Genomic DNA, 19,956 nt, shown 5'->3' with positions numbered 1-19,956 from the left:
TAGTCTAAAACTGAAAAAAATAACCAAGGGCATCAAAGTGCTTTAAAGAACGATGATCATAAAAATGTACCGTATTTTCCTGACTGTAAGGCGCACCTGTATATAAGCCGCAGCAGCAAAAATTGAGCAGAAAAAAACTCCTTTGCCACGGATAAGCCGCACTGGACTATAAGACACAGGTATATGCCTTAAAAAACTATATATTAAACTATATAACTTAAAAAACTTTTCTTTATATAGATTTTTTTTTTTTTTTTTTATTGTCTACCAACTGCAACATCCTCTCTTTAACAGACTGAACATGCCTGCATATTTAGCCCCAACATTATATTTATAGAAAATGGATGGATGGATCGATATTACCAACAGAATACTGCAGTTAAATAGCAGTTCAAACATATAATCTGTATACCGTACCGTACTTTTATACAAGCTCTTATTCAATTTAGACCTTTTTTTTTTTTGATACCGTATATAATATAATAATAATAATAATATAATATATTTTAAAACTCTTTTGGAGCAAAGCCATTGATTCACATCTTTTCAATTCTATTTCATAGTTGTTCCATAAACTGACTACTTGAACACACATTTGCTTGACCGGTGGGAAAAACCAGCAGATAAGCCATACTGGACTATAAGCCACAGGGCTCAAATCATGATGAAAAAGTCGCGGCTTATAGTCCCAAAAATACAGTAATCCTTATTTTATTGCAATTACACTTCACTTGGCAAAAACAAAGACTTTTCCTTTGGGTCATCTGCACCCTACCTGGCATCGCCTCGTGCCCCCCCCAGGGGGCCCACCCGACTATTTGATAAAAATACAGTATGTATTATATGTGTTTATGTGTGTAGTCTATGTGTGTGTTTGTGTGTGTGATAAACCAAAAAGTGGTGAATGAGGTTTTGGCCCAATGCCTGCGATGTACAATATAAATTTTAACTCTAGACATTATGTAAGCTATTGGAATGAAGTATACTTTTTTCACAACCCTTTGGCAACTGGACAGGCCAGTACATGTTATTCTCAATTACAGGATTACAGTAGATGGATTGCAGGGTCAATGTGACAGGAATTGCTTTCATCACATGGGGGGGGGGTTAACCTGTGAATTTAATACTCACACCCGACACCTGACACCCGCACCTGACCCTCTCCCACCTCTAATATAGGAAAGCAAAATAGATGGCTATTGTGTAGGGGTCTAAAATCTGTAAGACCGCTTGTGTGACTTGTCTGTTCTCCACACTTACACACATTCTGCTTAAAACAGATGCGAATGGAGGCTTCCAGAGGAGCCACGTTGCCACATGCTTCCCACAGTCACCGCCATCACAGCCAGCATTCAGTTGACCACCCAGGCCTGATGATCCCTTCTCAGCCTCAGGCTCAACCCCAGCAACAGCCTCAACCGCACACAACTGAGCAGCACCTGCCCCCAAAGCCTCAGTCACCCCAACAGTTCCCGCAGCCCCAGCGACAGTCACCTCAGCGTTTGCAGCAGCCTCCGCAGCAACCGCTTCAGGAACAGGAGTCACACATGAGAAGCAACTACAGCCACATGCCCCCCCAACAGCTGCCACACGCTGTGAACAGCTACAGCCAAATGCCTCCTGCGCCATCGCAACTGCAGCAGACGCACGCAAACTACCATCAGCCGCCCCACAAAGCAAGCAACTACAACGTTGCGCCGTTCCAACAGCCGCCACACAGCGAGAGCCATGTGTCCCCGCCGCAACAGCCAGCTCCTCCACCACCACCACCACCACCACCTCCTCCTCCACCGCCGCCGCCGCCTCTACCACCCCCAGCCCAAACCGTGTCACACTACTCTCCAGCTCTCAACATGTACAAATTCAGTACGATAACCAGGCTGCAGAACCAGGCTGGCAGTCAGCACAGGGTGCATGCCCAGCAACCTCCCCCATCCCAGACAGCGCCCACCGCAAAGGTGCCCATCAGACCAAATGTCAATCACATTGCAGCAAGGACTAATGTCCCGCCTCCACCTCCTCCTCCACCGCCACCATCTATGCCAACCCCCGGGTCTGCCATGGCTGCACTGAAGTTCGGCCCTCCGAGTCCAAACGCCCTCGCCGGCTTCATCCCGCCGCCTCTGGCTCCGCAAGCCAACGGAGTAGTATTTCCACCCCCGCCTCCTCCGCCCCCAGCGGCGACGTGTCCCTTCACTCAGTCAACTTATCCAGTTGGGCTGAAGCATGCCCTAAAAGAAAGGTTTCCCAGTCCACCGCGGGAAATTCTGTCTGCAAACGGGGACGTTGAAGATTCCCCGCTTCCCGTTCCTACTCCGTCGCCGCCACCTCCGCCTCCGCCGCCGCCCCCTCCTCCACCGCCGCCCCCACCAGCTCCTCAGCAGCACCCAGGGCCATCCCAGCTCCCACCTCCTCCACCAGCGCCGCCCAAATCCTTTACCCCAGGATTTGCTCCTCATACTGCTCCCAAACCCATGTCACCTGTCTCCCCTTTCCCACCTGCCCCACCACCAGCTACTATGGGTGGGCTGCCACCCCCGCCGCCCCTTCCTCCATCTGCACCCCTCAAGAAGCAGTTCAGTCTCCAGACAGGCTACACCTTCAGCCAGCCTCCGCCGACTCTTCCCAAGCAGCACAGTCTTTCTAAGCCCCCGCTGGTTTCCACAGGAACGCCCCCCGTCTCATCTTTGGTGAAACAGCTAGCAAGTCAGTTTCCAGGGACATCAAGTCAGGCCGAGAGCACTAAAGTTCCTCTCTCCCCACCTGCAGTCAAGTCCAAACCCAAATGGCAGCCAGTTGGCAGCCAGCAGTTACAGTCTTCAGAGTTCCCGCCCCCTCCGGACAGTGTTCAAGTCAACAGCGCTGGTTTTCCTGCTCCGCCGTTACCGCCGCCGGCTCCAAAGACCCCCGCATCTTGTCCGACACCACCGCCGCCTCCCCTTCCTCTTGGAAATACGGGATCCCCTATGAGAACGTCACCCTCCAGCCTAGGGGGTAAAAAACCTCCTCCAACCCCCCAGAGGAACTCCAGCATCAAGTCCAACTCTTCTGCATCATATGAAGAATCCAGGAGGAACCTTCTCAGTAAGTTTGCCCCGCAGAACAACACCCCGTCATCCTCCCAATCCCTCGCCTCTGCCCCAACTGAGTCTCCGTCAAAGGACTCCTCAGGAGGACCCCGTGCGCCCCCCAAACCAGGAAAGTTGAATCTGGCCAACCTGCCTTTGGGTCTTCAGGCCAAAGTGAGCCAGGCAAAGCAATGTGGCGGAGAATTCCCCTCCCCGCCAGCCGAGTGTGCCTACTTCCCTCCTCCGCCGCCGCCGTCCGAGCTATTCCCGCCTCCTCCTGGGAACGATTCTCAGTGTAGTGGACCTCCAAAAGTAGCTGTGGTGAACCCCCAGCCTCAAGCTCCTCCTCCTCCTCCCCCTCCACCAGTCTCTGTTCTTAACAACTCTACTTGGGGTAAGAGCTCCCTGAAAAAGACTCCTCCGCCGACACTTGTGCGCCGCAGCAACACGACGCCCGAGCCGCCGCCACTTTCGCCACCATCGCAGCTACCTCCGCCCACTTCACCTAAAGGCAGCTCCGGTCAGCCCAACTTCCTTGCAGATCTGAACCGGACCCTCAAGCGAAAGTCAGTAGGTAGGCAAGGCAACACGGACCCAGCCGGGACAATGGATGACATGGCGCTGCCGCCACCTCCCCCCGAGCTGCTTCTTGAACAGGCGAAGCAGAGCAACGGAGCAAATGATGGCTACATCTCAGGCTATGCGACGCTGCGACGAGGACCGCCACCTGCACCGCCGAAACGGGGGGATGCCACCAAACTTACTGGGTAGTCGTGAAATAGGGTTTGGAATGCGAGGATATTCCTCTATCTGCTTGAGTTCACGGTAAAAAGTTGCTGTTGTATATACCAAAAGCTCAATTTGAATTTGGTCAGCAATGGTTCACATTTTTATCAGTGCTCAGGATTTGACCTCTTAACATTTGGACTCTTCGCATGTCATTTTGATCCAACCGCCAAGTAAAACATTGAGTATTAGCGTTCCTCAAAGTCATAAGGAGAAGTCTTGTGCGACAATTGGACTAAATTTGAAATAAATTTGGGAAGTAACGGTCAAGTTCAGGCTCAACCCAAACTAACAACCATCTTCCGTTGCTGCCTATTGCAAAGACAAAAAGGACCTTGTTCAGGTTGTCAATGCAAGCGCATGTGTGATTTCTGCGTGGGACTCCTACAAACATGCAATGAGCCCATGCATGTACAGTATGTGAGTTAAGAGGCCAAAGTGGAATAGGGCTTGTTTGCTTTTGTGTGAAATTATTTAAATGATCAATTGAAGTGTTTTTTTTGAGGATGAATAAACGTCGGGTCAGATGTTATGGAATGTATCAGAAGTCAAAAATGAATGGATTACATCGACGTAGTGTGACAGAGCTTAAAATCTGCTAAAAGGTTCCAATGGAGTGTCTTTCAAAATGGTATCCCATGACAAAAGCAAAGAAGGAGGCCTTAATCTTTAAGTCTTGCACAGTTTGGGGGGTGGGGGCTCCGATGGGGAAAAATGATTCATTCAAAACTTTTCTTGGACGTGTTAAGCCAATTGGAGGGGATTTTTTTTTTTTCATGAATTTTTTAAGGCCATTTGTAAATTAGCTTCCTTGCTGCCCCTTCTCTCCCTCCTCCCCAAACCACACACCATGTCTCATCCCAATAATCCAGAAAGTAGGCTGGATTTATCCACATGAAGGATACTGTACAGTACATCACATCATATTATGCCTAAATTCATGTGAGGTGGACTTAAGGCTTGAATGTTGTTCTCAGATCAGTGGGTCTGTTCTATCTGTATTCTTTGTGGTGCCATGAAATTCTTCAGCCTAACTGCTTGCAGCAATGCCTTCATTTCAACATGTGTCCGGATGACATTTGTTTCCATTACTAGTAAGGATGCAGCAGATTGGAATTTGTTTAAGGGATGATAGGGGCCAGTGGAGACTGTGAAAATTCACATGGCCTTATTCTAAAAAAAAAAAAACAAACAAAAAAAGTATCGATTCCGTACAGTTCAACATGCTACAAACTTGTTTTTTTTTTTTTTTTAAATCTCAGTCCTTACCAGGATGTTTGCTACAGTTCTGTGTGTAAGTTATTGATGTACTCATGTGGGGCCGAAATGATTTAAAATTGACTGTATCCTTCCTTCCGTATAAACAGAAATTCACAATATAAATGTTCAAACCAGAATTTCTCCTGAGTTATTTGTTCAGCCAGTAATGCAAGGTGGCTCAGTAGTCAAGTGATTTCCCATTTCTTATAGAAGTGTTTCATCGCCGCCTACTGGGTATCCATGTTTCAGTCGATCCTTTCTCCCTGGACAAGCCCACCCACTCTTCTAATTTCACACCAAATCATTTCTAATGTACCCTGTGGGAACTTTGTTCCTGCGACGTACTGTTGAATATTCTATGCACATTGAAGTTTTAGTCAGGAATTATTACAAATACTTACCAATGTAGGTAAAAAGATGGCTGGCTTGAAGATTAATCAAATTAATTTCTGATGTTTTTGTACTGCTGGCAACTTCTGGTGTGTTCTTGTTTTTTGCTGGATGTGCATCATAAAGCCAGAGCAAGAACACATATGGAAAAAGACGTCCTTCAAAGTATCTTCAGTAAAGTCACATTATACTGATGCATTAGTGTGTGATGAGCTCAATCACTTCATTGGTCTCAACCTTTTATTCTCAAATGTCATTCCAGAATTGGAGACCATTTTCTGCGCTCTCAACGTACACCCAACCCCGTTCCTAAAACCTCTCGGTGTAGAGAAAGTGAAAACAAAATCAGCTACGTGACTCACCAAGCTCTGACCTTGAATAGACCAAATGAAAGTTCTCTTCAATTGTTCATATATTTGCCGTTTCCTTCCACAATGGAGTGCGGCACTCAAGCCAATGCAAGCCTATGAAAAAGGTCCGTCTCATTACATTTGTTCTTATAGTTGGCCGGCATGTGGCCAACTGTAGAAGCTGAGGTCACACTGATAAGATAGCAGATACCATACAGAGTTCAGTGCACCAAGCCACGTGGTCTGCCGCCAACAGCAGCATGCAGTCGAACAGTGGCACCCCCATGAAAAAATCTGAGGTAACGACACACACGACCATTCAAGTGCTGTGCAGAGGAGGCCCCTGAGCACCTGTAGCCAATGTTGGGAGTAATACATAACAAAAGTAATGTAATTACTGTAATGCATTATTTTTTTGCTATAATGCGGTAGTGTAATGCATTCTAAAACACACCTAAAACTATTGATATTTTACTAGGTACAAATGACAGCAACGCGCGTTGCAATGCATTATAATAAACGCTCCTAGTTCACGTAAATGCAGTTCATTTGTTTGCCTTGAGAGGGCGCTGGTGTGTTATTGCTATACACACGACTCTGTTTAGGTCGCTTATTTAAACGTTTTTATTTTACATCTCCAGAGATCTGGTCATCAATTACAAGTCCAAAGGGGCAATAATATGTTTTCTGTGATATTTCTGAGCATCAAAGTTCACTTTAGATTAAGGTCATTTCCACTGGATGTATAATGAGCTCCATATAGAATGCCAAATCCATATTTCCAGCTATGTTGCTGAGAGTAATGTAAAAGACATGCAGTTATAGTGTAATGCCTTACATTTCAAATACAGTAATGTAACTAATTAGTTTGGTACGACAGTAATAATAATGCATTAGTTTTGAAGTCGCTTGCCCAACGCCGCCTGTCGCAGAGCCATGTGTGTGACTTCAATATGTGCCCGCTGAACTTTCACAAGTCCTGCATTTCTGATTGCGCCAATTCACCTATGCATGCAAAGTATTTTCAAAACTGTTATCATTGGTTGACCTAAATTCACTTTGCACGACAGCTCCCAAATTGTTTTGTTTCAAGAAATGTATGCCAGGCAAAGGATTTAGTGCAATAGTATAGAGTGCATTCGGAGAGTACAGTATTTATGTAGACTTCCTTTGATTTATTCCTTATGTGTCAAGTTGTAAACATGCATTGAAGCGTAATTCTACAGTCCTCTGTTTAAGATGGTCCAATATATGGTTTTGAGGTTCTGAAGGTCAGCTGTTTTTTTAAACCTTTATTTTCTTTATTATGTTTATCTCCGGGTAGCACCGTGGCTCACTGGTTAGCACGTCCACCTCACATGTAGGCATCGCAGACTCGCTACCGCCTCTGGATTTTGCGTGAGGCGCTTGCATATTCTCCCCGTAAATTGGACACTATGAATTGTTCTTAGGTGTGTTTTGGTGTGTGAATGGTTGTCCGTTTTCATGTGCCCCGCAATTGGCTGGCAACCAGTTCAGCGTGTACCTCGTCTACTGCCCGAAGACAGCTGGGATAGGCTCCGGCACGCACATGACCCTTTTGAGGATAAGCGATGAAGATAACGGATGGACGTTTATGTCCAATAGTCTTTTCTAAATAGATACTTTAATCATGAATTCACACATCCATTGGCATTTACTGCTAGACCATAGCGCATTCCAGCTACTCATTTGGGTTGTCGCAACTGCGGGAATAAAAAAAGTTTTAAACAGAGAACCCATGATAGTTGGAGCAAAACAAGACTTTTGGAATGTACTGTAAATGTCCCTCAAGTGCAAAATGTCCTAGGTTCCAGTCATAAACGGCAAAGCGTGTATATATTGCACACGCGGTCCATTTCATCGTTCAAGTGTACTCATCAAAGGTTCCAAAGCGGCCAGGAGAGACGTTTCAAATTCCTGATCGGAGAAGCGAGCCACTGACTGGCGGGCGTTGCGTTTTATCTGCAGGCGGCAAGCAGGTGCCAACTTTAGGATCTCCACGATGGCCTCGGCATAGCTGTCCTCGTCATCGGCAAGGAAGCCCGTCTGGCTTCCCTCGAAAGGCACCACGATGTCCAGCTTGGGCCCTCCGGATTTGTGGGCAAGGATCACTTTGCCTGCCGCCATGCACTCCACAACACCTGATGGGGAAGGAGGGTGGGGGCGTTAGAACAATTAACACATTTACCAAACAAACGGGTCGGTGTGATGCTCAGTTACCAATGCCAAAGTGTTCATTCCACATGGTGTGCAGACCAATTGTGGCACCAGCCAACTCTCTTTTTAGCTCTTCAAAGGGTATATTCAGTTTAAACTCCACCCTGTCAGCCACGCCCAGCTCCTGGCACAGCCCCCGCAGCATCAGTACCCGATCCTCGTCCTCCTGATTCCTGCATCCGCCAATCATGATTAGCTTCAGACTCTCCCTTCCCCCGGCAGCCTCCTTCCACCGATCCAACACTTTCTTGAAAGCTTTGATCTGCAACTGGTGGTCCTTCTCAGGCCGGAATTGGCCGATGGAGACGATCGACCGGCACGCTTTGTCGTCGTCCTCCTCCTCTAGCGGGATGTCCAGGAACGCGCTTACGTCACAGGGTGGGTAGACCACACTGGTGCGATTGGAGGCATGCCACAGTGACAGGATGTGCTCAAGTGTCCAGGAGGAGTTAACCAGGACTAGGTCGCTGCAAGAGCCAGCCAAGCCATAGAGCACCGCAAACAGACAGTAGTAGAGCACCTTGAAGGCGCTCAGGAACAGACTGTCAGAAATGTAATCTTGGTTGTTGAACCTGAGACGAAAATAGTTCAGAATTAGGGTCACGGCGGCTTCATCCGTATTATGCGAGTAAAAGAATACCTGGGGTTCCTTTCCCTCACCACCGACAGCATGTCAGTGCTGATGGTGGGGTAGTGGACGTAAGCGCACACGCTGCATCCTCCCAGATAGCGGAAAAGAGGCAGTGTGAAAGTGTATCCCATTGAGTCCAAGTAAATGTCAGGGACAAATTCTGTGAGCGCCTCCCATCCCAAGAAGATGGAGCCCATGCTTTGTCCTAGTAGGGTGAAGTGAGGGAATAAACCGGGCTCCACAAGAAATCTCATCCTCAGGAACACAAAGCGAATTGGCCGAGGAAGCACGATGTTAAATCGGCGCCGCGCTCCATCCACAATCTCATGGGTGGAAACGCCCAGGTCGCCCGTGTAGACCACTATGTCGATGTCTGGGTACCTGCGTAGAAAGTGGAACATGAACTCTCATGAACATTTAACTCGAAATGAATTCAGCACGATCCATCAATCGTACCTTCGCTGTAGAGCCCTGATGGCACACCACAACACCCTTTCTCCCCCCCCGCCAGCATTGCAGTAAGGGTGGAAGAAGGCCAGTGCCGGACGTCCGCTCCTTGCAAATCGAGTGTTCCTTTTGCCTTTCAGCCACAGACGCACTGCCAGCATTAGCAGAACCAGCATGGCAAGCAGTAACAGACATACAAACAGCAGGTGGAACAGCACCTTCCACAGGAAGCTACAACACAACAGCCCAACGTAACCACACACGTAATGGATTGCTTAAAGTTGTCGTAACATGTTCCAATGTTGATCTTTCATTCCAAACACTCTCAAAGTGTAATTTTCCTTCACTGATGCATTTCAAAGCATTTCTTATTCTGCGCGTTGGCATCAGCCTCACCGTGCAGATGAAAAGGGCTTACAGTGTGCATATGACGACAGGAACAAGACAAGAGGAATTTGCAACTCCCCTACCCCTCCTCGTACCGCTCGCGTAAGAGAAAATACACGCCGTCTTTTACTTTTGTTTTGGTTCTGGCTGAGGAGAACAGATATTGTACCGAGTCGGCCAAGTAAACAGCAACGTTTCATTTATCAGCAACAACGTTTTACTGTAGAAATGCTGAAGTGGCCAAAATGTGTGTTTGGGAGTACACAGCTGGACAACTAGCATCAGCAGTAAATAATTGACATTGACCTGTGAGTGGAACTATTGTTATGAATATGGGGTTCCCACGGGGATGATTTGATAAGAGCAACACATGTTAGTGAGAGCGGTGTATTGTGGCGCTGTTTTGCATTTCAATGTCAGTAAAATGCTTTTTGGCCCCGTATTAACGCCAACAAGCTGGTGGAATGGCCTCCATCAGCCACGAGCCTCGTGAGGGCGAGCGCCCAAGATGATGGATGGATGCATATTGCGTGGCCCTCCGCCATTGAGCTACATCTCAAAGGGTACAAGGCAGTCACACGGTAAGAGGCGTGGTCTTCACAAGGCATTTTACTTCCTGGTTAGAAATAGCGACACCAATAAACTCATATTTAATCAGAAATTAAATCGCCAATGTGGCAAATGTAATTTATAGTCACATATTACACTGTGAAAAGAATAAAATATGTTATAGACCCTTTAAACAATTATGTCATATGACAATTATGTCATTGTGGTAGTACGATACAGTGGTGTTGGAACACAGTGCATCACACTCACCGCTATTAGTTACAGTATTAAATGAGATGATCCTCACAAAACAAAGTGTCAAATATATTGGAAACATCTCTCAGTATGAAGCAGAGCTTTTGTACAGCACCATAAACATCTAAAATTTAGATAACTATATATCTACTTATCTATCATTTAAGTTCTAAATTATGTACTGTAAAGGAAGGAAGTATTTGAATAAGCGCAAAAACACTGGAAAGGGGCAACAAACAAAATGAAAATATGGAGAAACGCTAAACGTAACCTAAACATGTATTTTAATTCAAACATTTAGTAGCGTTCAATAAATCGAATCAACCAATCAAAATGATGACCACATCTGCGTTACGAACGCACCTTCGTCGTAAATCGAGGACCCCTGTACGCCGATTAGCTTCTAAATCTAAAGTAGACGAACTCAAAAAATAATAGAAATGCGGCGAGAAAATTACATGAAAGGAAAAGGCAAGGAACTTGAAACTCGACTAAGAATCTTAGATGGGAAAAAAATTAAGTACTGTTTATAGAGTGTGAATGGTACCTACCTCAAACATAGAACGAGTTCGTCGTGTGCCGACATTTTGCCAGCAGACGATACAGCACGCGTCACCGTTCAACTTGTCACTTTTTGTTGTTGCTTCATTCAGTTAGTGCCATCTAAAGGTGAGGATGTATTATTACACCACAACTGGTGCATAATTACGATGATTGTTTGGCGTTAGAATTCAAAAGACGTATTCTTTTAAGAGTATCAATCAATTTCGGTTAGTTAGTTTTTGTGGCTAATGATATATATATATATATATATATATATATATATATATATATATATATATATATATATATATATATATATATATATATATATATATATATATATATATATATATATATATATATATATATATATATATATATATATATATATATGGATGGATAGGTAGATAGATTGGGGCACCTCAAGGTGTGATGCTGTGAGTCAGTGGGGAATTTTTTGTAGAGCTCCTTAATTCCACTGGCTTTTTCATTATTCATTATTCATTCACGGCTTTTCATTATTCACTTTTTGACAGTTTTTTATTACTGACAGCAGGAAGTGCTGCATTTACCATTGTCTGTTGTTAACAAACATGGCATCCTCCGGAGAAGTAACCCCCCCATGTCATATAATTTAATGATAATTAGACCTATGATTATATGTAAAACATACTGTTGGTCATTAAGCACACATTTATTGGCAATTTTTTTAAATGTATAATCAATTAATTTATTCCTTTTTACAGAAAAACGATCTAAATCTTACACAGTGTCCCTTCAAGGAATCAGAGTGAGAGGACTCTGAAATGGTATGTTCTATCCCTAGGCCCATGTCCTAGCATTCGCCTCTCCACCTGACCAGGTCGAAGTGACTGAGCAAGACACTGAGAGCTAATTTCCTCACAGTGGACCTGGCAGTGCCGCATCGTAGCATATGAAATGCGTGGGTGAATATGAACCTTTGTAAAGTGCTTTGATCACCAATTAGTGTTTACTGTAATTCCACTCTGTTTACCATTTATGGTTGAAGTCCCTGAAGTGGTTAAAGAGCTCCTCAATCATAAGGCTCATGGCCCTTTGAGGTGCTGCCAAGTTGATGTGTTTTGTGGACTTGGAGAAGGCAATTTACAGAGTACTTTGGGGGATTCTGTAGGGGATGCTTTGTGAGTATAGGGTAACAAACCCTTTGATATGGGCTGTTGGATCCTTGTATGACCCATGTCAGCGTCTCTCAGTGCCTAATTGAAGGCAATAAGTCAGACTCATTTCCAGTGAGGGCTGTTGTTTGTCACAGATTCTATTCATAAGCCTTGTGGAGAGAATTTCCAGGCACCACCAAGTCGTTGGTCTGGTTTGGTGGGCTCAGCATTGCAGCTTTGCTTTTTGAAGATAATGTGGTACCGCTAGCTCCATCAAATTATTATCTCCAGGTCTAATTGGAGCGATTCACAGCTTGAAAGCAGGATGAAAATCGGCACCTCCAAACCTGTGATGATGGTCCTGAAAGGGAAAATGGTAGTGTTCCCGCTACAGATCTCCAGAGATGAGATCATCAAGTATAGTATAGGTGTTCAAGTATCTCTGAGTCTTCTTCACAAATGAGTCGAGGATTGACAAACCAGTTGGTGCAGCGTCTATAGACGTTTGTGCCTGTTGTGGCGAAGAAGGATCTGAGTTGAAAGGAGAAGCTCTCAATTCACTGACTGATCTACAGTATGTCCTGACCTTCTCTTATGACCATAAACTGAAAGGACAAGACCTCGGATGCAAGTAGGTGACGTGAGTTTCTTCTGCAGGGTGTGCAGGCTCTACCTTAGCGATAGGATGAGAAGGTCAGAACCGAGAGAGCCTCACCACAGAGCCACTGCTCCTCAGCATTGAGAGGATTCAGATGGTGTGGCTAGAGAATCTTATCAGCATGCCCTCTGGTTGCCTGTGTTCCAGGCAGAGAGGAGTCCCTGGGGATTGCCCAGGATATACTGATGACGCTATATCATCTGACTCATCTGGGAATGGCTTGAGATTACTTCAGTAGAGCAGGATGAAGTGTCTGAGGGCGAGGACATTCTGGGATTTACTGCTAAAGCTAGCTGACCTTGCATAACCAAATGGAAGTAAATGGATGAATTGATGAATGAGTGTTGTCATTCCTATCCTTGCATACCTAACAGTTTGAAGGTAAAGTCATGTCTAATTAATCTTTGACTAGTATACAGGGTGGAATACCATATGTGCTTTAAGAGCACCATGTTACCAATCTGCTCCCTCATTGCCATACGGATTGATCTATGCCCCCACTCTCTGACAAAGCCAAAGTTTAACTTCTAGATAAACACTTAAATCAATACCAACTTCCAAACACCAGTTTGAACGAACATCCGTCATTTTCACCGTTTTCCATCATGAGGACACTTGTGATTTGGTTAGTTTTATTAGGCCAACTTCTCAAGATGGGGCACTGCTCTGAAACACAGTAAGTCAGAGTTTTGTATGTATGATTACGGATGAAAGTAAGAGCGAGCATTTAAACAATAATATCAACCCACCTAAGTAGACATATTTCTATTGCATTATTTTTTCTGACAGTGACCAAATTCTGTCAATAACACCAACAACGTCAGAACAAGTGGGCATTGTAAAGAACATCTCCAGCCAAGATGAGGTAGAATACACTAGCAACTGTTTTTGCTTTGGTTATCTTCCGCTCCAATATTGTGTCTATACAACATGTCCACAGACTGCATTGTGGCAGCCTGTCCACTCCCAGTACATCCAAGAAGAAACTCAAGTTCACATCTTTGTCCCTGCAAACAGCTCAGCCACAGTCAAGGAGTTGTTGCAGCGATATGATATTGCACATGAGTAGGTTGTCTGTCTAAACACACGCACACGATTTATGTGTTTCAATTACATGTGTAAAATTTCCAATGTTGTATTTTTGCCAGTCAGGTGTAAATAAAACTATCAAAACAGTTATGCATAAGATCTAATACAGCCAATGTGCTTCGATGAATACTTAAGTGTATGCATATTTTTTTTTAAATTGCCAATGTATTTGACGTACTTAAGATTCGTGCACTTCAACCTAATTAAAGTATTTATATAACCTAATTAAAACATTTATAGTTTTTATCTTGGACCTGTACTGCAAAGATTTGCCATATCTGAAGTTGCCAGAAACATTTTGACATATTTAATAACCCAGCATTGGTCAAATGAGGTTATCAAACATGGTTGGTCATGTGGGGTGTTTGCACACCCCGTATAAAACAACTTTATAGGGTTGAATATACAACTGGTTATTTGAATCAGGAAAGTACCTGAAAAGGTAGAGAGACAAAAATCGTAATACAGCATTTTAAAAAAATGGAGGTGTCCCAGCACCCATGGGACATGTGCAGGGTTAAAAATAGGGCTCATTATTTGAGCCAACAGTATCCAAAGCATCCCCTTCAAGTATGTATGTAAATACGTTAATAATCAGGGGATTCATGAAGACCAAATTAACTTAGAGTGCCAAAAAAACAATGCACAAGAATTAAAACACGCGCAACTACTATTACACAACAGCTGAGTGAGCACAAACATTAACAACAGAGTATATACTGTAATTAGCTATGACAAACATTTTTAGAAGGCTGTGAGACCGTTCACTAATGCAGTTAGGAATTCCATGAAATGCAAGGAAATGAAACTACAGTCCTGCAGTTTTGAAATGAACAGATTATAGGATTTATAATAAGTGAATTTCAAAATTCCTTATAATGTAAGTAATCTAATTAAAAATATTCATGAAAATTGCATGATTAAATGATAAAATGTAATATATAACATTTTGATGTCCATTCCACATGCTGGTAAAATTGAGGCCTAAGCTTTCAAACGCACTTTCCAGCAGATCAATAAATTAAATTGATGGTAGGAAAAAAAGCCCAACTTCTGTTAACTGTGATCCAAACAACTTTCAAATGGATTCACAATTCCAAACGACAAAGTAATAGTCTATAATACGAGCTTGAGTGCTGTGCGTGGCTAAGAAAGGATAGCTTCGTACTTGTGTAAGCAGTTGAAAAACTGTTTGATCGCCCATCTGTCTCGTTCAGATAGATATTTGGCTTTGGTACACTAATTGATGTACACGTAATCAATTAGTGAACCAATCATGAGCCCGCCAATATTGTTATGAACGTATGGGGAGGTAATGGTTGGAAGTATTCCACATAAGTACATATGATTATAATAATATGAAATTTAACCCAAACTATGAACGCATGATTGTCAACTCGAAAACATTTCAAGTAACATGGCTCCAAACATATAAAATACTTAACAAGACTAATACTTACCATGTTTTTTTTTCAGTGTACACACAAAATTTATATCCTACACTGATCTAAATTTACAGTACCTTGGTTAAATTGCCAATTTGCCAGTAATGAAAGAAAAAGACACATTTTTTGCGGTTAATTGGGACTGAACCCCCTGCACCCCAGTTTTTATGCATGTGTATGTGGGTACCTGAATTTTTTTAAATGTGAAAAGAATTTCAACTGTACATATTTAAGACAGATGTTACTGCAGTACACATATTTACCTCAATCTTAAATTATTAAACTTTATACAGTAACCGTAATGTTATATCCATGTCTTGGCTGTACGTAGTCGGGATCACGGTGAGCCGCAGTTGCCCTACGAGTAGGCATTCAGACTGAACATGATTAAAAAGTAGTTTACGCTTGAAATTCCAACTTATTACAAAAGGTAAGAGGATACCGAAGCTTTCTTTCCTTCTTGCGATTTCTTTCAGCCACTCGTGTGTGATTGACTCAAAGGCTTCCTCCGCAAAAAAAAAAATAGTACCACTCTCAACTTACTTTCCAGGCAATCTGTCAAGTGTCTGTACAGTCATGTATTTACAGTATACTGTATATGTATTTGATTTGCATTTTTCAGAAGAGCAAAATTGTCTTGTCATTGTTTCTTTTATTAGAGTTTTACTGGACAACACAAATCAACTGATTGAAATGCAGACGAGGAACGACTCCACCGACCCGAGAAGCACCACGAGTTTCTATGAGCGATATCACAGCCTGGAAGATGTATATGACGTTCGTTATACTTTGCGGTTCCTTCATTAGACAATATTGAGCTACTTCTTTTTTGTTGCCCCCTTTTCAGATCTATTACTGGATCAATCGGACCGCTCAGGACAACCCAAACACCATAAAAATCATTCTTCTGGGTTCCTCATTTGAGAAGCGACCTCTCTATGCCTTGAAGGTGCACAGGTTTATCCTTTTATCAAATACAATTATTCTGATCTGATAAGACAGCGATAGGCAGCTGAACATGTTGCTGGATCGGATCAAATTGAAACTCGATCCGTCTGGAAATGCATTGCTAATTTTTGACATGATTAATGTGTGGATTTTCCCCAACATTAAAGGACATCGTTTTTCATTCCCTGAATATGATTAGGATGGTTTTTTTTCTGCTCTCAGTTGTCGTTTAACAGTGAGAATAAGAAAGCCTTGTGGATTGACTGTGGGATTCACGCCAGAGAGTGGATCTCTCCTGCTTTCTGCATGTGGTTTGTACAATATGTGAGTAGATCTGGTTTGCATGTTTTGTGGGTGGGTGCGCAAATCACTTAGGTAAGACTTGTTTCCTCTCTGCAGTCCTTAGCTTTTTACAAGCAAAACCAAGACATAACTGACATTTTAGACAACATGGATGTTTACGTCCTGCCTGTGATGAATCCTGATGGGTACCTATACACGTGGACTACGGTAAAAGTGCATCTGACTGATGTGAAGTCATTGATAGAGGATGATAGATTTACCTTTGCGGATTTATTTTGTGACTCAGAACCGAATGTGGAGGAAGAACCGCTCAGTCGGCTCGAGTAGCCACTGTGTTGGTGTTGACCTGAACAGGAACTTTGATGCAAACTGGTGCAGTAAGTCTGGCACTAACATTCATGTGAACAAAATTGTTGGTAACCGCCCAAACAGATGTCCAAACCCAGTCCTCGAGGGACAGTAGGCTACATGTTTTCCAGGTTTCCTTCTCAACACACCTGATTCAAATGTTCAGCTCATCGGCAAGCTCAGCAGAAGCCTGATAGTGATCTTGATGATTTGAATTAGGGGTCTTAAGAGGGCAGGAATATCAAAAATCGGCATGATACCGAGCCTCAAGGACCGGGTTTGGTCAGCCTTGCAAGTCAAGAAAGAAAATCTGAAATAACATGAAACTGACTGGAGTTATACCTTCTGAGGAGTTTAATTCTATTATTTGAAAAACATACTAACACAACGGGCCTGGAGAAACAAAATATTCCTCTTCTTAACTAATGTTTCGTTTTACAAGACTGAGCAACTCCCACTCTTTCAGATTTGATGTGTGCGTTCTCCAGACCAGTTGCCCCCAACGTCTTTATCACTACGGACCAGTCAACGCTTGAAATCTTTATCGCGGAAATGTGCAATGTACACAATGTTCACATCTACACCAATTACATTGACTAAATCGGTGTGTCATTGACAGTGACAGCTCTCAACTCAACCCACGCCTTCCTTCCTCACTACAAACTGTAATATCAACGGTGGCCAGAGGTGGCGCCAAAAATCTTCCAAAACATCATTATTTCGGGTGTGGCCCATGAGGCCCAGTACCAGTTGATCCGCGGACTGGTACCGGGCCGCGGACCAGTGTTTGAAGACCGCTGCTCAAAACTGCACGTTCAGGCTTTTTCTACAAATGTTTAATAGGGCTTATATCAAGATTGACAACTTTAGCCACCGAGCTTCTGGGGCAAACAACTCACTTTGAGAATTAGAGGGAAAGTTTGACCCTCAAAAAGGAATGTGACAAATGTTAACGGTACCATATCTTTCTGCCCAGATCAGTTTTGTTTGATTTTTAAAACAGCTCTTCCATTGTGGGTTTTATCTTTGCTGAATGTAAGGGTTCTGAAAATGTTGCCTGTGTGAGTATATGTGTATTTGGATTTGCTGCAACTTGAAGTCTGTGTTGCGCACTAGCGGAAGGAGCCTCCAATGATCCCTGCAGTGAGATCTACTGCGGTGCCTTCCCTGAATCAGAACCTGAATCCGAAGCAGTCGCCACCTTCCTGCGCAGTAAAAAGGACTTAATCCAGCTTTACCTCAGCATCCATGCCTACTCTCAGATGCTACTGTTCCCATACTCTTGCACTTTGGAAGAGGCGCAGAACCACAATGAGCTGGTGAGAATTTCTGCCTGACAGTGGCTCAGTTAGACAAAACACACATGGAAATATTTATTTTTCTCGTGGATGTCAAACTTCAATATCTTATTCAAGCTTGAGATGGCCCAAGAAGCTTCACAGAATATCAGACGATACTATAGGAACACTTACAAATTTGGTGCAGGAGCACGGACAATATGTGAGTGTGCTCTTTTACATTCAAGCTCATTTGACTGCTTCAAAGTGCTGATGCATAGCTGTAACTGTTCTGCAGACCTCGCTCCTGGGGGATCTGATGATTGGGCGTACAACCTTGGCATAAAGTACTCATTCACGTTTGAGCTCCAAGACCGTGGACGCTATGGCTTTCTTCTGCCTCCCTCTCACATTTCCAAGGCATGCAATGAAGCCCTTCTTGCCGTTAAGACCATTGCTCAAAAGGTCATAGATAAAACGCAATCGTCAAGAAGTCCTTTTTCCACTAAGTAGCAGTATTAAAAAAAAATAGGGAAAAATCTGGAAACGACTGTTGTTGTGCTCAATTTATGTTTTCTCCTCCTTAAAAGGTCTCAAACTTTTTCAGAGGTTGAGAAGTGCTCATGTGAAAATCATCAAACCATTTCTTTTCACAATAAAGACAGATGTTTGAATGCAAAGTTTTTGCATAGGAACAAAACTAAACGTTAAGATTTTTTAATAGCCCTTTTTATCTTTCTGTTCATATTTTAATGTCATGAGAAAAGACCACACCTAGCAATTCACTAGCAGTACCTTTAAATGCGAGGCTTGAAACAGAAAGTTCTACTTAAGTGGCACTGAGCTTGGGGTGCCAATGTATCATCAGCTGCGAAGGAGGGAGATGTCTATTTGAAAAGCAATGAGTGTTTCTTTCGCTTGCTCCAACACTTTAACCCTTTCACTCCCATTGGGACAATGCGTCCCACAGCTTTTGAAAAAAAAAAATGTTAATGAGTATACGAATCGTAGCAATAACATGAAATGGCATCCCAGCGGTTTATTGCACACCTACCTACAGATTCTAGTGGCATTTAGCAACTTCACACAGAACAAGCCAGCTCTGGGCCCACTGTCAACAAGGTAGCTTACGTTGTCAATTCACCATCTAGTGCTCCAGAATTATATTGATAATATGTGCTATATATATGTGTGTTAATATAGATTACACTGATTACTATGTATTGTAGGCTTGCGGTGATCATTTTCACTTCTATGCCATGTTTTTTGTACAAGTATCGTGGTCTGGGACCATACAATCCCAGTGGTATTTGTTGGTCGAAACGGAATGGGAATGAAATAGCGGGAATTTTTTTAACTAATATTATGAGCATCCTAGATTTATAAACAAGTAATATATGTCATAAGTATATTTTTGTCTGAAAAAAAAACCAATATTGAATGTGCTAAGTTGCTAAATATTTTTATGTACAGTACACAAATCTTTATATTTAAATTATTTATTTTTTAGTTTCGTTTAATTTCCAAGTAGTCATTTTACTGCGGTCGCCATGGAGTGCAAAACAAACCAACAAAACAATGAAACACTGAACATTTGACAAAACATTTTAACAAAAGATGAAACAAATTAACATTATAAATCCGGGACTGGACCCCAACGACTTCCGTACTGATTAACTTGCTGACCAGTCTGCTACCGTGCAGCCAATATTTTGAACCACCACTTTTTTATTTCTACAGTAGTACGACATGATTTGATGCATGTAATTTGTAGTGATTTGTGCCAATCAAAGTCAAAACACATATATCTTGGCCGTTGGGTGGCGCTACAAAAACTCTCCCCAC

General features: G+C 43.2%; 3 protein-coding genes across 8 annotated transcripts in view; 2 read left to right on the top strand and 1 right to left on the bottom strand.

The window, feature by feature from the left end:
• The window catches only part of raph1b (Ras association (RalGDS/AF-6) and pleckstrin homology domains 1b), a 48,250-nt gene extending 42,999 nt beyond the window's left edge, over nucleotides 1-5,251 (top strand). For all 6 annotated transcript variants that reach the window (XM_088404676.1, XM_088404663.1, XM_088404693.1 and 3 more), the window contains one exon: nucleotides 1,281-5,251. In XM_088404676.1, the coding sequence (XP_088260802.1) occupies nucleotides 1,281-3,839 (2,559 nt within the window). In that variant the 3' untranslated portion in view covers nucleotides 3,840-5,251. The remainder of the gene's footprint in view (nucleotides 1-1,280) is intronic.
• Nucleotides 5,252-6,460: 1,209 nt separating this feature from the next.
• alg11 (ALG11 alpha-1,2-mannosyltransferase) lies at nucleotides 6,461-10,972 on the bottom strand. Its single transcript, XM_088409261.1, has 5 exons — nucleotides 10,913-10,972; nucleotides 9,180-9,401; nucleotides 8,733-9,104; nucleotides 8,096-8,664; nucleotides 6,461-8,016 (listed from the first exon to the last, which is right to left on the bottom strand). The coding sequence occupies exons 1-5, from the start codon at nucleotides 10,945-10,947 to the stop codon at nucleotides 7,733-7,735; spliced, it is 1,482 nt and encodes a 493-aa protein (XP_088265387.1). The 5' UTR covers nucleotides 10,948-10,972; the 3' UTR covers nucleotides 6,461-7,732.
• A 2,234-nt stretch (nucleotides 10,973-13,206) lies between these two features.
• cpb2 (carboxypeptidase B2 (plasma)) lies at nucleotides 13,207-18,658 on the top strand. The gene is made up of 11 exons (XM_088407653.1): nucleotides 13,207-13,377; nucleotides 13,491-13,566; nucleotides 13,642-13,766; nucleotides 15,895-16,003; nucleotides 16,083-16,184; nucleotides 16,406-16,507; nucleotides 16,583-16,693; nucleotides 16,773-16,863; nucleotides 17,951-18,153; nucleotides 18,250-18,334; nucleotides 18,410-18,658. Exons 1-11 carry the CDS (start codon nucleotides 13,307-13,309, stop codon nucleotides 18,622-18,624), a joined length of 1,290 nt encoding a protein of 429 aa, XP_088263779.1. The 5' UTR covers nucleotides 13,207-13,306; the 3' UTR covers nucleotides 18,625-18,658.
• Nucleotides 18,659-19,956: the final 1,298 nt, after the last annotated feature.

Source organism: Hippichthys cyanospilos, chromosome 2 (assembly GCF_059441005.1).
Source record: "Hippichthys cyanospilos isolate Australia breed blue-spotted pipefish chromosome 2, RoL_Hcya_1.0, whole genome shotgun sequence".
Classification (NCBI taxonomy): Eukaryota; Metazoa; Chordata; class Actinopteri; order Syngnathiformes; family Syngnathidae; genus Hippichthys; species Hippichthys cyanospilos.
Note: the sequence above shows the minus strand (reverse complement) of the source record. Positions and strands in the feature narration are given on the sequence as shown.

Coding starts and splice junctions, on each gene's coding strand:
- alg11 (XM_088409261.1), bottom strand. CDS start 10,947: ATGTCGGCACACGACGAACTCGTTCTATGTTTGAG. Junction 8,665..8,732: donor GTGAGGGAAAGGAACCCCAG/GTATTCTTTTAC, acceptor TTTTCGTCTCAG/GTTCAACAACCAAGATTACA. Junction 8,017..8,095: donor GAATGAACACTTTGGCATTG/GTAACTGAGCAT, acceptor CTTCCCCATCAG/GTGTTGTGGAGTGCATGGCG.
- cpb2 (XM_088407653.1), top strand. CDS start 13,307: ATGAGGACACTTGTGATTTGGTTAGTTTTATTAGGCCAACTTCTCAAG. Junction 13,567..13,641: donor ACATCTCCAGCCAAGATGAG/GTAGAATACACT, acceptor ACATGTCCACAG/ACTGCATTGTGGCAGCCTGT. Junction 18,154..18,249: donor CGCAGAACCACAATGAGCTG/GTGAGAATTTCT, acceptor ATCTTATTCAAG/CTTGAGATGGCCCAAGAAGC.